This window comes from Strongylocentrotus purpuratus, unplaced genomic scaffold (genome assembly GCF_000002235.5).
Source record: "Strongylocentrotus purpuratus isolate Spur 01 unplaced genomic scaffold, Spur_5.0 spur5_scaffold_11, whole genome shotgun sequence".
NCBI lineage: Eukaryota > Metazoa > Echinodermata > Echinoidea > Camarodonta > Strongylocentrotidae > Strongylocentrotus > Strongylocentrotus purpuratus.
The window spans coordinates 27,083,409-27,097,106 of NW_022145596.1; the positions used below are offsets into that span (position 1 = coordinate 27,083,409).

Sequence of the window (13,698 nt, forward strand, 5' to 3'; positions counted from 1 at the left end):
CAAACAATGCTAAATACCGATAGTGATACAGATTGATTGATTGATTGATTTGTATTCGCCACTGCAGGCAAGCTTCCAATATATACAATAATAACAGATCAAAATTAAGTCAGTTTGAACAGGATAACACACGAAAGCTCGAGAGTTTGTTTCCAGTAGCAGTAGGGTCCCCGGCATAAATGTACAAAATTAATAAATTAAATAGTAATACTTACAGACAGATAGAAGAAGAAAAAAACTTATTAAAGATAAATAATGATGACTAATAATATTAATAACAACACGAAACTGATGATAGAAAAATAAGTACAAGAAGAAAAAGAAGAAGCAGAAGAAGAAAAAGAGGAGGAGGAGGAAGAAGAGGAAAATAATGATTAATATGTTGAATTTCTATAACGTACACAAACACAAGTATATACAAATCTAATATTTTACTCCTATTGCTGTTACCGTACGTCGATCAGACACGTGCAAAATTTTCTTTCTCCTTTTCGATTGTACGATTTAGAGACACTATTTTCGGTGGCTAGCCTCCTCCTTATTGGTCGCCAGTTTCAACGAGCGACTTACTTATATTATATTGGTTGCTAGTTTCACTTTCTAGGAGACAGACGGAATCAATCTTAAGCTGTGTCCGGCTGATTGCGGCAGTTATTCCTGGCAAAATCATGGCTTTGTCTTCATCATCAGTAAGTGCAGATGATAAATTTCAGTTGGCTTAATTAATTTTATGATTGATGGATGACATTTTGTCCTAAAAATTTAATTCTTAATTTGTAAGTAAAAAGCGCTGTCCCACATGTTGAATTTTAAGTTGTTTACTTAGACCTAACTGTTACTAGATCTAGAGTAAAGGAGGGAGTAGACTAGATCTAATCGACCATCTTCAGTTTTCGGCCTATCCGTTGGATGCATGGTAAAATCCCTTTAAATAATAGCATTTCACATATCCCACACCAAATTTGTCTGTCTCTTTCGTTCGTTAGCCTCTGGCGCTAGTGTAGAGTATGTAAAAAGGAGCCGGTAATCGGCCAGCTCCAGTTTTCGGCCGATCGGTTGGATGCAAGGTAAATTCACTCTAAAATACATCGCATAATAGCATAACACATATCCCACACATACCATACCATGCCAGTGTCACTGAAGAACCACATTTGCAATGGAAAATATATCCTAAAATATCACATTTTAGCGATGTAATCGCCGGTCCCGCTACCCAAATCTGAAAAATCGAGTATCTTACGCGTGTCTGTAAGAAATATGGGTACCATAAAATGAGCTTTATTTCAAGTATTTTTCAGATTTAGAGCCCGATTTTGTGCTAGTCGCAAGCTCAAAAGTATCTCATCGCATGTATTAAATCAATGCAGCCGCACACCGCGACGCACACACGATATCTCTGTCTAATTCAGATTCAAACTTCCGATCACCGCTGTGCCTGTCTTCGCCGGAGCACAAGGGAGCTCCGGCGTGGGATACCTGCTCCGCCCGCTTGTGCTGTACATCAGCGCGGAAACGCACGGCGCCGCGAGCGCTTCCTATTGACTTTGTACATGCGGCCGTAAACTGAAACGCTCGGCCGATAACTGGCTCCAAAACAGTGAAAATTGAAATGAATATTGTCATGGCAATTCGTGATTTTTTTCTGGGATTCTTTTTTTGTTTAAATAATAATAATATTTGCTTCATGATTTGAACAAGAAATGATTATGAATAGGAAGTAAAGAGTCCTAAAAATAGGATTTTGTCTTAAGTGGCCGAAAACGGGCTCCTTTACTCTAGTTCCGTATTCGTTTTTTTAGCAGTCTCATATCCATTCTTAGCAAAGGAATTTTAGCCCAATTTTTACTAATTTTAATCATAATCATATATTGCATTTTGCCCTTGAATTTGGATCACATCCGACATCGGGAAGCCTCCGTTTGGGGCTTCGATGTCGACATCGTCGCTCAGTACCGACTCCGCGCTATAGCTTTGCAACTCAAACTGAAGCTATCAGTCTAAAATTATGCAAGCTTCTCGTATAGTTTATGGTATCGTGCATGTGCGTAATACCATAAAGCATACGCGAAGTTTGCTTAATTTTAGACTGATAGCTTTAGTTTGAGTTGCAGAGCTATGCGGAGACGGTACTGAGCGACGACGTCGACATCGAAGTAAGAGAGAGCCGACCTTACCCAAATCAGTGGCTAACGAAGGAAAGAGACAGAAAAATTCGGTCTAATACCATTCTATGCAAGAGACACTGAAGAACCACAGTTGCAATGGTAAATATATCCTAAAATATCACATTTTAGCAATGTAATCGGTGGTCCCGCTACCAGAATCTGAAAAATCAAGTATCTTACGCATGTCTGTAAGAAATATGGGTAGACCTCGACCATAAAATGAGCTTTATTTTCAAGTATTTTTCAGATTTAGAGCCCAATTTTGTGCTAGTTGCAAGCTCAAAAGTATCTCATCGCATGTATTAAATCAATGCAGCCGGACACCGCAACGCATACACGATATCTCTGTCTAATTCAGTTTCCAATTTCGATCAACGCAGAGCTAGTTTTCGGCCTCGCGAGCACCCGGGAGCTCCGGCGTGGGATACCTGCTCCACCCGCTTGTGCTATAGATCAGCGCGGAAACGGGCAGCACGCGCGCACGCTTCCTATTAGCTTTGTACATGCGGTCGAAAACTGGCTCGCTATGCCGATAACTGCCTCCGAAACAGTGAAAATTGAAATGAATATTGTCATGGCAATTTGTGATTTTTTCCTGGGATTCTTTTTTTGTTTAAATAAAAATAATATTTGCTTCATGATTTAAACTAAAAATGATAATAAATAGGAAGTAAAGATTCCCAAAAATAGGATTTTGTCTTAAGTTGTCGAAAACCCCCTCGTTTACTCTAGACGGCGCTTATTCAGAAACTTATCCAAAATTTGACCTGTAACTCCGGCGTGGAGATACCCTACTAAAACATACCAAAAATCAAGTAAATATTCATTATTATTCATATTTTTAGGCCTGATAATGGGCCACCCTGCATAGTAATAATGTTCAAACCTCAATTTTTTATCATATCAAATTGCGTAATGCAGGCAAGATCGCCAAGCGCGTTTCCTTCGTTAAAACTTTAATACCGGTAAAATACTCTTCTATTACAACATAATGCGCTTCTTCAGAATCAAATTATTTGGAGTATTTTTCCTAAAAACAAAGACTTATGATTTCTCACAGGATACATGGCAAACTCCTGCACAATACAATTGCATACCGTCTCGACGGTGGGGTGCGGGCACAGGCGCGTGCGTGAAGTTAGCGACTGTAATGATGAATTACTCACGTGAATTTAATGAGGATCTGAGATTTCAGTCGCGCCTGCACCCCACCGTCGGTACACTATACGCCAGGGGCGTAAATCCCGGGGGGGATGGGGGGGCTGCATCCCCCCCCCTGGCTTGAAGTACAATCATCCCCCCCTGATATTACAAAACAAAGAGAGAAAAAAGGAAGAAGGAGAAAAAAAAATGTGATTGTTTCAATTTCAGCATAATGCATGAGAAATTAGTTTTTGTTTGTTTTAATGTATGCTGTATAGCCTACACGTATACAGTATGTCACGATCACTAAGAGTAGTTTCGTGACGTGCGCGAACAAGCACTTCATAAACTTCAGAATGATTTTTCGTTATTTTGCAAGGTATTATTATAGCCCAGACGTAAAGTGCGCCAGCGCTTAAAAAGTGCAATCATGTACAGTAGATGCCCGGCTCCCCCACTTAGTGTTATTTAGGGTACACGTATGCTCGTTCCTTCCATTTGAAAGCACCCCCCACCCTATCTCAGGACTGCCAACATTTCTGAATCTCCCTTTCGCCGGCTTTTTGCTGGCTTTTCCTGCCTTGGAGAGCCCCCCCCCCCCCCCCCAAAAAAAAAAAAAAAAAAAAATCCGGAACACTGCTAAATGTACCACACCCCCCCTCAATTTTAGGTGAGCTCTAGTCGATCGAGGGGGACTGGGGGCCAATGCTTTTACTTTTCAAAATGAAATAATCCTGAATGAGTTTTCAAAGCTAGCAGGAATTTCAGTAATTTGATCCCGGGATTTGATCAATTTTTCTATGATATTCAAGATATTTTATAACCTCCTTTTTCGTTTCTCAGGAGTCCAAAGAGAGAGAGACAAAAAACCCACCCCCTTTTAAAAGAAATTAAGAGTCGAGAATGGTACAACGAAACGTCTTCTTTCTCTAATGATTTAATGAAACGTAAAAGCTTCCGCGCTTCGCGCCGGTGGGGGAAGGGAAAAACCGAATTCAGATGAGGATTAAAAGTCGAGAACGTTACAACGAATCGTCTTCTTTCTCTAATGATTTAATGAAACGTAAAAGCTTCCGCGCTTCGCGCGGGAGGAGGGGGGAAACTGAATTCAGATGAGGATTAGGAGTCGAGAACGGTACCACGAATCGTCTTCTTTCTCTAATGATTTAATGAAACGTAAAAGCTTCCGCGCTTCGCGCGGGAGGGGGGGGGGGGAACTAAATTCAGATGAGGATTAGGAGTCGAGAACGGTACCACGAATCGTCTTCTTTCTCTAATGATTTAATGAAACGTAAAAGCTTCCGCGCTTCGTGCGGGAGGGGGGAAGGGAAAACTGAATTCAGATGAGGATTAAAAGTCGAGAACGGTACAACGAATCGTCTTCTTTCTCTAATGATTTAATTAAACGTAATAGCTTCCGCGCTTCGCAGGGGAGGGAGGGGGGGGGGGAGAAAAACTAAATTCAGATGAGGATTAAAAGTCGAGAACGTTACAACGAATCGTCTTCTTTCTCTAATGATTTAATGAAACGTAAAAGCTTCCGCGCTTTGCGCGGGAGGGGGGGGGGAAACTGAATTCAGATGAGGATTAGGAGTCGAGAACGGTACCACGAATCGTCTTCTTTCTCTAATGATTTAATGAAACGTAAAAGCTTCCGCGCTTCGCGCGGGAGGGGGGTGGGGGGACTGAATTCAGATGAAGATTAAGAGTCGAGAACGGTACAACGAATCGTCTTCTTTCTCTAATGATTTTATGAAACGTAAAAGCTTCCGCGCTTTGCGCGGGAGGGGTGGGGGGTCTGAATTCAGACGAGGATTAAGAGTCGAGAACGGTACAACGAATCGTCTTCTTTCTCTAATAGTGTTTGTTGTTTGTTCGTTTGTGTGTGTGCGTGCGTGCGCGATCGCGCGCGCTTGCGTAAATTAGTGTGGGCGTGTGCTCGTGCTAGTATGTGATGGCTATCGCCGATCATCCCCCCCACTCCTCGGTACGGGTTTACGCCCCTGCTATACGCTGCCCCTGCATGTGTGTACTTGTATAGCATTTTGAAAACTTTAAGTTGGTAAACCTGTAGGTCCAGAGACTGAAACAGATGAGCTTTTCAGATCCTGACTTGGATTTCATATACTAGATAGCATGGAAATTACTTTCAAATCAGTGAAACGGAATGTAATTTCAAAGGTTTTGCTCCGTGTTCTTTTTCTTTGTTGTTACAGCAATTTTCAGCCATTGATCAAGCATGTGAAGCAGGAGAACAATTCTACAAGGTTTTCTATGAAAACTTTGACAAGAAGAGAACAGTAAGTTTCCTATGTATTCTACTTGTAACTGGTCTTTTTATGCCTCCGCCACGGAAGGTGGTGCCGGAGGCATCATGTTTTCGGGTTGTCCGTCCTTACGTCCGTACGTCCGTACGTCCGTCCGTACGTCCGTACGTCTGTACGTCCGTACGTCCGTCCGTACGTCCGTCCGTCCGTCCCGTTTGACCGTTATCACAATATCTCAAGAACCATTTAAGATTTAAACTTAAGACTCGGGAATAGTATTTATCACCATAGGAAGACGATCTGATTAGATTTTGGAGTACGTAGGTCAAAGGTCACAGGTCACAGAGGTCAACTTATGAAATTCCTTGTATTGAGTTTGTTAGCGCGATATCTCAAGAACCATTTAAGATTTAAGCTTCAAACTTAATGTATCACCATAGGAAGACGATCTGATTAGATTTTGGAGCACGTATGTCAAAGGTCAAGGGTCACAGAGGTCAACTTATGAAATTCCATACATTGAGATTGTTATCATGATATCTCAAGAACCACTGGAGATTTAAACTTCAAACTTAATGATAGTGTGTATCACCATAGGAAGACAATCTGATTAGATTTTGGAGCACGTATGTCAAAGGTCAAGGGTCACAGAGGTCAACTTATGAAATTCCATACATTGAGATTGTTATCATGATATCTCAAGAACCACTGGAGATGTAAAAACTTCAAACTTAAGGATAGTATGTATCACCATAGGAAGACGATCTGATTAGATTTTGGAGCACGTAGGTCAAAGGTCAAGGGTCATAGAGGTCAACTTATGAAATTCCATACATTGAGATTTTTATCATGATATCTCAAGAACCACTGGAGATGTAAAAACTTCAAACTTAAGGATAGTATGTATCACCATAGGAAGACGATCTGATTAGATTTTGGAGCAGGTAGGTCAAAGGTCAAGGGTCACAGAGGTCAACTTATGAAATTCCATACATTGAGATTGTTATCATAATATCTCAAGAACCACTGGAGATTTAAACTTCAAACTTAATGATAGTGTGTATCACCATAGGAAGACAATCTGATTAGATTTTGGAGCACGTAGGTCAAAGTTCAAGGGTCACAGAGGTCAACTTATGAAATTCCATACATTGAGATCGTTATCGCAATATCTCAAGAACCACTGGAGAATTTTCACTTCAACTTAATGATAGTATGTATCACCTTATCATAATATCTCAAGAACCACTGGAGATTTAAACTTCAAACTTAATGATAGTGTGTATCACCATAGGAAGACAATCTGATTAGATTTTGGAGCATGTAGGTCAAAGGTCAAGGGTCACAGAGGTCAACTTATGAAATTCCATACATTGAGATTGTTATCATGATATCTCAAGAACCACTGGAGATTTAAACTCCAAACTTGTTTAAATTGCTCTATGGCGGAGGCATCATTTTCGACTGCACGCAGTCAAAATTCCATCTAGTTTTATTATGCCTCCGTCACGAAGTAGCCGGAGGCATTATGTTTTTGGGTTGTCCGTCTGTCCATCTGTCCGTACATACAATACGTACAGACTTCCGTTCTCGTGATCGCATTATCTCAAGAACCGATTGATGGATACCTGCCAAACTTAGGTCATGTATGTATCTTGCAGAGCTAATGAATTAATTAGATTTTGGGGTCACAAGGTCAAAGGTCACTGCTCATTATGTATGCAAAAATAGCTTGTGATCGTGTTATCTCAAGAACCGATTGATGGATTTCTGCCAAACTTTGGTCATGTATGTATCTTGCAGAGCTAATGAATTGAACAGATTTTGGGTTCACAAGGTCAAAGGTCAAAGGTCATAGTGCTCATTATGTATGCACAAATAGCTTGTGATCGTGTTTTCTCAAGAACTGATCAATGGATTCCTGTGAAACTTAGGTCATGTATGTATCTTACATAGCCAATGAATTGATTAGATTTTGGGGTCATTAGGTCAAAGGTCTCAGGGCTCATTATATATGCATAAATAGCTCGTGATCACATCAGTAGAACCGATGGACAGATTATCATCAAACGCAGGACATGTATGTATCTTGCTGAGCCAATTAACTGATTAGATTTTTGGGTCATGTGGTCAAAGGTCATGGGTCTCATTTTATATATATATGCAAAAATAGCTTGTGATCGCATTATTATCAGAATCAATTAAACTTGAATTTGAAAAATTGCTTCTGTTTTGGTTTGTGAAATCGCTCAATGGCGGAGGCATCATTTTCGACTGCCTGCAGTCGAAGTTCCATCTAGTTGATAGTGGCATCTGCTATGTGGGGGGGGGGGTGATCAATTTGGTCTGAAGTTCAGTTAAGCATACTCATTTCAATACGCACTGATTGATTTTTTACAAAATGTTTAATCATATTAATAATACAATCTTAAATGTCTGTAGTGGATGTCCAGTTAAGATTTTTATGCCTCCGCCACCGAAGGTGGTGCCGGAGGCATCATGTTTTCGGGTTGTCCGTCCGTACATCCGTCCGTACGTCCGTCCCGTTTGCAATATCTCAAGAACCATTTAAGATTTAAACTTAAGACTCGGGAATAGTATTTATCACCATAGGAAGACGATCTGATTAGATTTTGGAGCACGTATGTCAAAGGTCAAGGGTCACAGAGGTCAACTTATGAAATTCCATACATTGAGATTGTTATCATGATATCTCAAGAACCACTGGAGATTTAAACTTCAAACTTAGTGATAGTGTGTATCACTATAGGAAAACGATCTGATTACATTTTGGAGCACGTAGGTCAAAGGTCAAGGGTCATAGAGGTCAACTTATGAAATTCCATACATTGAGATTGTTATCATATCTCAAGAACCACTGGAGATGTAAAAACTTCAAACTTAAGGATAGTATGTATCACCATAGGAAGACGATCTGATTAGATTTTGGAGCACGTAGGTCAAAGGTCAAGGGTCACAGAGGTCAACTTATGAAATTCCATACATTGAGATTGTTATCATAATATCTCAAGAACCACTGGAGATTTAAACTTCAAACTTAATGATAGTGTGTATCACCATAGGAAGACAATCTGATAAGATTTTGGAGCACGTAGGTCAAAGGTCAAGGGTCACAGAGGTCAACTTATGAAATTCCATACATTGAGATCGTTATCGCGATATCTCAAGAACCACTGGAGAATTTTCACTTCAAACTTAATGATAGTATGTATCACCATATCATAATATCTCAAGAACCACTGGAGATTTAAACTTCAAACTTAATGATAGTGTGTATCACCATAGGAAGACAATCTGATTAGATTTTGGAGCACGTAGGTCAAAGGTCAAGGGTCACAGAGGTCAACTTATGAAATTCCATACATTGAGATTGTTATCATGATATCTCAAGAACCACTGGAGATTTAAACTCCAAACTTGTTTAAATTGCTCTATGGCGGAGGCATCATTTTCGACTGCACGCAGTCAAAATTCCATCTAGTTTTTTTAAGTGTTGATTCTTAATCCTAAAATATCCCCCGCCTATTTTACAAAGATATACATTGTAATAACACTACCAGAATATTGAGAGTGTAATAGGAATGAGATATTATGCAGTAAACAATGGCAATTTGCTGTCTCACTTTATTTCTACAACAGTACCCAGTGCTCAGGATCTATAAATGAAGATGTAGTGATAAGGAATTGAATTTGGGTTTTCTAGGTCATTATTTTAATCATTCACAGGGCAGATTCTTAATCCACAGCACCATCAAGGAACACCAGTGTGAAGCCTATTTCACATGATGCATTGTGGGGAAAAGTCGACAAAACTATCCGCTGTGACATTGTTATATACCCTATAAGATAAGGGGATTCAATCAGAATTGTTTGTGGGGAAGGTTCGAATAGCTTTTCTGGGGTAGAATTTTGCACTGATTCCAATTGTTGATCCAATTATTGAGCCTTCTCACAACATTTTGGTTATATCGCCTCAGAGCCAAAACTGATGATTATGGTCACTTTTGCTCAGGGGTAATTTTTCAAATCATTATTATCGGCAAAGGAGTTACGATGGGCTTATTTTATGTAAAAACGTGTCTTGATGCTGGAAAAAGTTGTACAATAGAGTACCGAAGCTGTGAAATCATAATCTATTTTTGGAATTTCTCAATTTTTTCTTCATTTTCCGAAAGAGCATCAAAAATCATGTCCAAATGGGAACTCAGTGTTATATTGCTCTGGCTCGTAATGTTATGAACCAGAGCAATATAACACTGAGTTCGATAGGCAACCTTTTTATTCAGATGGTCATATCTCAGCCAATACTCAACCTATTCAAACAGTTTTCGACATTTGGACATTACTTTTGGTGGTCTTTCTGAAAATGAACAAAATATTGAGAAATTCCGAAAATAGATTTTTGTTGACGTCACACTTCACCACTCTATAGAATTTACTCTCATCAGCAACAAGATAGTCATTCTGGTCGCTGTTTGGCACCCAAATGAGAATTTGTATCAATTTTTGTCAAAAATCAGGCCAATTATTCAGAGAGAATCAATTCATGTGCGGGTTTTGACATCCAAATTAAATACAAGAAATTAAGCCCTTTTTCATCTGCTTGGAGCCTTAACACAGAGTAAACTCCCTTCTGGCTCTCTACATACGTTTGATATAATTTCAATGTCTTGATCGTCCTTTATGAAGCTCCTGGGCAAGCTTTACTTGGACAGTGCCACCATGGTATGGAATGGCAATCCTGTATCGGGGTCGGCTGAGATCACCAAGTTCTTTGATAAACTCCCAGTCTCGGAACACAGGGTGGATACACTAGACTGTCAACCAATACCAAGTGAGTAATACTCTGCCTTTTACTGGAAAAAAAATTGTGTCAGGCTCAAGAATAGTCACTTTTAATATATGATATATTATGGTATATTCGCCCAAGGTAGCTCGAGTATCAGTATGAAGATGGTTTACCCTGATTACCCTGCAATCAAATTAGGAACTTTGTGATGTCATTGCGAACTTCTTCTTTTCATTTTTTTAAAATAATCATTCCCATCATAAAATTTAAAGAAAATAAGCCTATGAAGAAGATTGTTTTATTTGTAAGAAGTAAAGAAATGGGATGAATATAAAGTGCAGTGAGTGAAGAGCGATACTGTAGAAGTATTAATCCCTGAAATTGTAATGTGTGACCAAATTTTGTTTTCTCAAGATCACTGAATGTAAAATAAATTTCACCTTCTTAATCTGTGTGGCAATTCCTGCCAAAGGGTTAGAATCTTGTACATGTTTAATGATTTGCTTAAAAAGATTACTTAAAAAAAACAAATTATCATTGAAGCAGAAATAATAGTGCATAGTAAAGTGTAAGCCTAGTGAAGTGTATGAAAATGGAATTGAATTTACACCTTTTTTACAATTATATAACAGTAAGAATTTATAAGTTCACATTTTCTTATTCTATATGAAATTCATTCTGTATGTAACCATTTTGATTACCTATGTATGAAATCCAACCTATGGTTGCAACTGATATGAAATTGTTTGTTAATTTTGTGGCACAGAAGGGGCTAAGTTTTTTGTTTCTCATCCAGTCTTTTCATATTACTCTCTCATCAGCTGAGGTTACGGATAACCAGACGTCTGTTCTCGTCGTAACCAGCGGTAAGGTGAAATTCGACGGAAAAGGGAACTTTCCTTTTGCTCAAAACTTTGTCCTCACGCAAACGCCAAATAGAGTTTGGAAAGTAGCAAGCAGCTCCTTCAGATATGAAGAATGAAGTTTGAAAGACAAAGACTTTGGGCATTAACCTGTAAAGTTACACTTCATCAGACTTGAAAATACTTTAATAACATGGTCACTCATGATAGAGAGATCCCCATCATGACCTAGCTTTCTGTTCATCAGATCAAGGAATGAAGTGGGTAACATCTGACTTTGCCAAGTACCTCTTGAAGAGAAGAATTCATCACTTGACGTCAAAGATACCATTTGGGATGGAATTCATCGCTTTTTGCAGAAAGTTGATGTTTGGTATTGTGCTTTGGGTGTGTGAGATCTGCACAGATTGCTTATAGCACCCATACAGTAGATGAATGTACCTTGAAACCAGTGATGACTGAATTTGCTAATGAAGTATTTATGAATGAAGACATAATCTTCGTCATTTTAACCTCTCTCAAGCTCTAAAGGGCCTATCTCACTGAGCAGCGAATGCTTGCGAACGTTGCGAATTTGGATTCGCCAACTTTTCTGACGAATGTTGGGGAAAATCAGCGACATTAAGTGACGTTTAGCGACAATTAGCAACATTTTAGCGAATGTCTCCGAAAGTGTTTGCGAAAGGCAGTTGGCGACTATTAGCGACTGTAAACAAATGCTAGCGACAACTTTTGCGAAGATTAGCAATTATTTGCCAATCCTTTGCCACTATTTGTGAAAGTTTGAGACCTTTTGCTAACTACTGGTACTCAATGGGTCGATTTTATAAAGGAACCATATGGTAACGTGGTCGCTAGCTTTGGCGAAACACAGAGAACTCACGAAAACAAAGAGCAAAACCGTTTAACAACCGTTTGCAAAGGCTTACGACTGTTTTGCAAACGCTAACGACTGTTTTGCAAACGCCTGCAACTGTTTGCGGAAAAATAAATTCGCAAAGAAATTTTGAACATGTTCAAAATTTCTTTGCGACAAGAAAAACTGTTTGCGATCTTTCTTGCAACCTTTTACAACATTTTACAAACTCTGGCGAAACCCCAAATTCGCTACGTTCGCAAGCATTCGCCGCTCAGTGAGATAGGCCCTTAAGGAAGGAGAGAATGTGATAACAAAGGAGAATAGTATATCTTAAAGGTAGTCTGTCCCTTTTGCAGCCAGAAAATATAAAATTATGTAAATCCTATGGTAAACAAGCGATAATACCAACTGAAAACTCCTCTTAAAAGATTAGAACTGGTAATTGCCTCTGTGTGGAATTACATAAGCCGTAAGGAACTTTCAAAACATGTTGCATAAAATAGGCCTAGAAGGTAGTCTGATTTTCAGAGCCTTGTACCACGTACTCATATGTTTTGTGCTGAGTAAAGACTCAATAAGTTTAATTTTGGTCATAATAAGAAGCGGGTCATTAAGGTGTACAAATGATAATATACTCTTTACAGCTAATTTTATCTAAGTTATTAACAAATTTTAAAAAGTCACTCAACAGTGTCTGACAGTGAAGTCTAGAGAGTAAACGGTTTCCCTTGCATAGTTACGGTAGGTCACTGCTAATGTTTAAATTTCCCAGATAGGACATACGTGACATGCTCATGATTCCTGCAAAGTTCTACAGAATTTGATGTTGGCTTCAAAAGGGATACACTAGCTAGAAAACTATTGATGATCAAGTGTGAATAGTTCCGACTGGTTGGAACAATTTGGGAAATACTTAATTTTAACCCTCCACAAATTCTGAGGAAGGAGAATTAAGCATGGTGCTGGTACAGTGAAAGCTGTCTATAAAGACCACTCACGGGAGAAGAGAACATTGGTCTTAACAGAGAGTGGTCTTTATGCACAACTTCAATTAGTACACATTTTTATGAAAATACTTCTAGTGAAAAATCAAATAAAAATAAGATCTTTGTAGACAGGTTGGCTTTCGAAACAATTCGACAGACAGTACTTGCTTGCTTTCTCAAAAGAATGTTTGAAAGCCAACAGACGTATTCAACTATCAGAAATGGTGTTGATCAGAACTTTAGTTTAATGTTTCTAAAATTTGTGAATAAAATTGTGGACAAGATTAAAATGTCTTTTGTGTTGTGGACTCATTGTAAATTGTAAAACATCTAAAACTGAAATGTGGAGTAGGTATGGCAGCGCACAGGTCAACAGAGGTCAACGCACAGAAGGACAGGTGGTGATGTTTCTTTCCTTATCAGCTCAACTTGGTTGAATGAATTGGAATGTTTGTGAGATAGTAAAGAGGTTCAAGATTTAGTGGATATAAAAGAAGTTTTTAAAGTTGTTTCATCATTGGTTTTGTTTACTTCAAGTGAAGCATATAACTGTTGAGGAGAAGCCATATCCAGGTGCATTTTACAAAAGCAAAATATGTGAG

The 13,698-nt window shown here is 38.9% G+C and overlaps 1 protein-coding gene across 1 annotated transcript; it reads left to right on the plus strand.

Moving 5' to 3' along the window:
* Positions 1 to 563: 563 nt before the first annotated feature.
* Positions 564 to 12,235, plus strand: LOC764903 (NTF2-related export protein 2). Its single transcript, XM_030981054.1, has 4 exons — positions 564 to 689; positions 5,528 to 5,611; positions 10,289 to 10,433; positions 11,210 to 12,235. The coding sequence occupies exons 1-4, from the start codon at positions 669 to 671 to the stop codon at positions 11,368 to 11,370; spliced, it is 411 nt and encodes a 136-aa protein (XP_030836914.1). The 5' UTR covers positions 564 to 668; the 3' UTR covers positions 11,371 to 12,235.
* Positions 12,236 to 13,698: the final 1,463 nt, after the last annotated feature.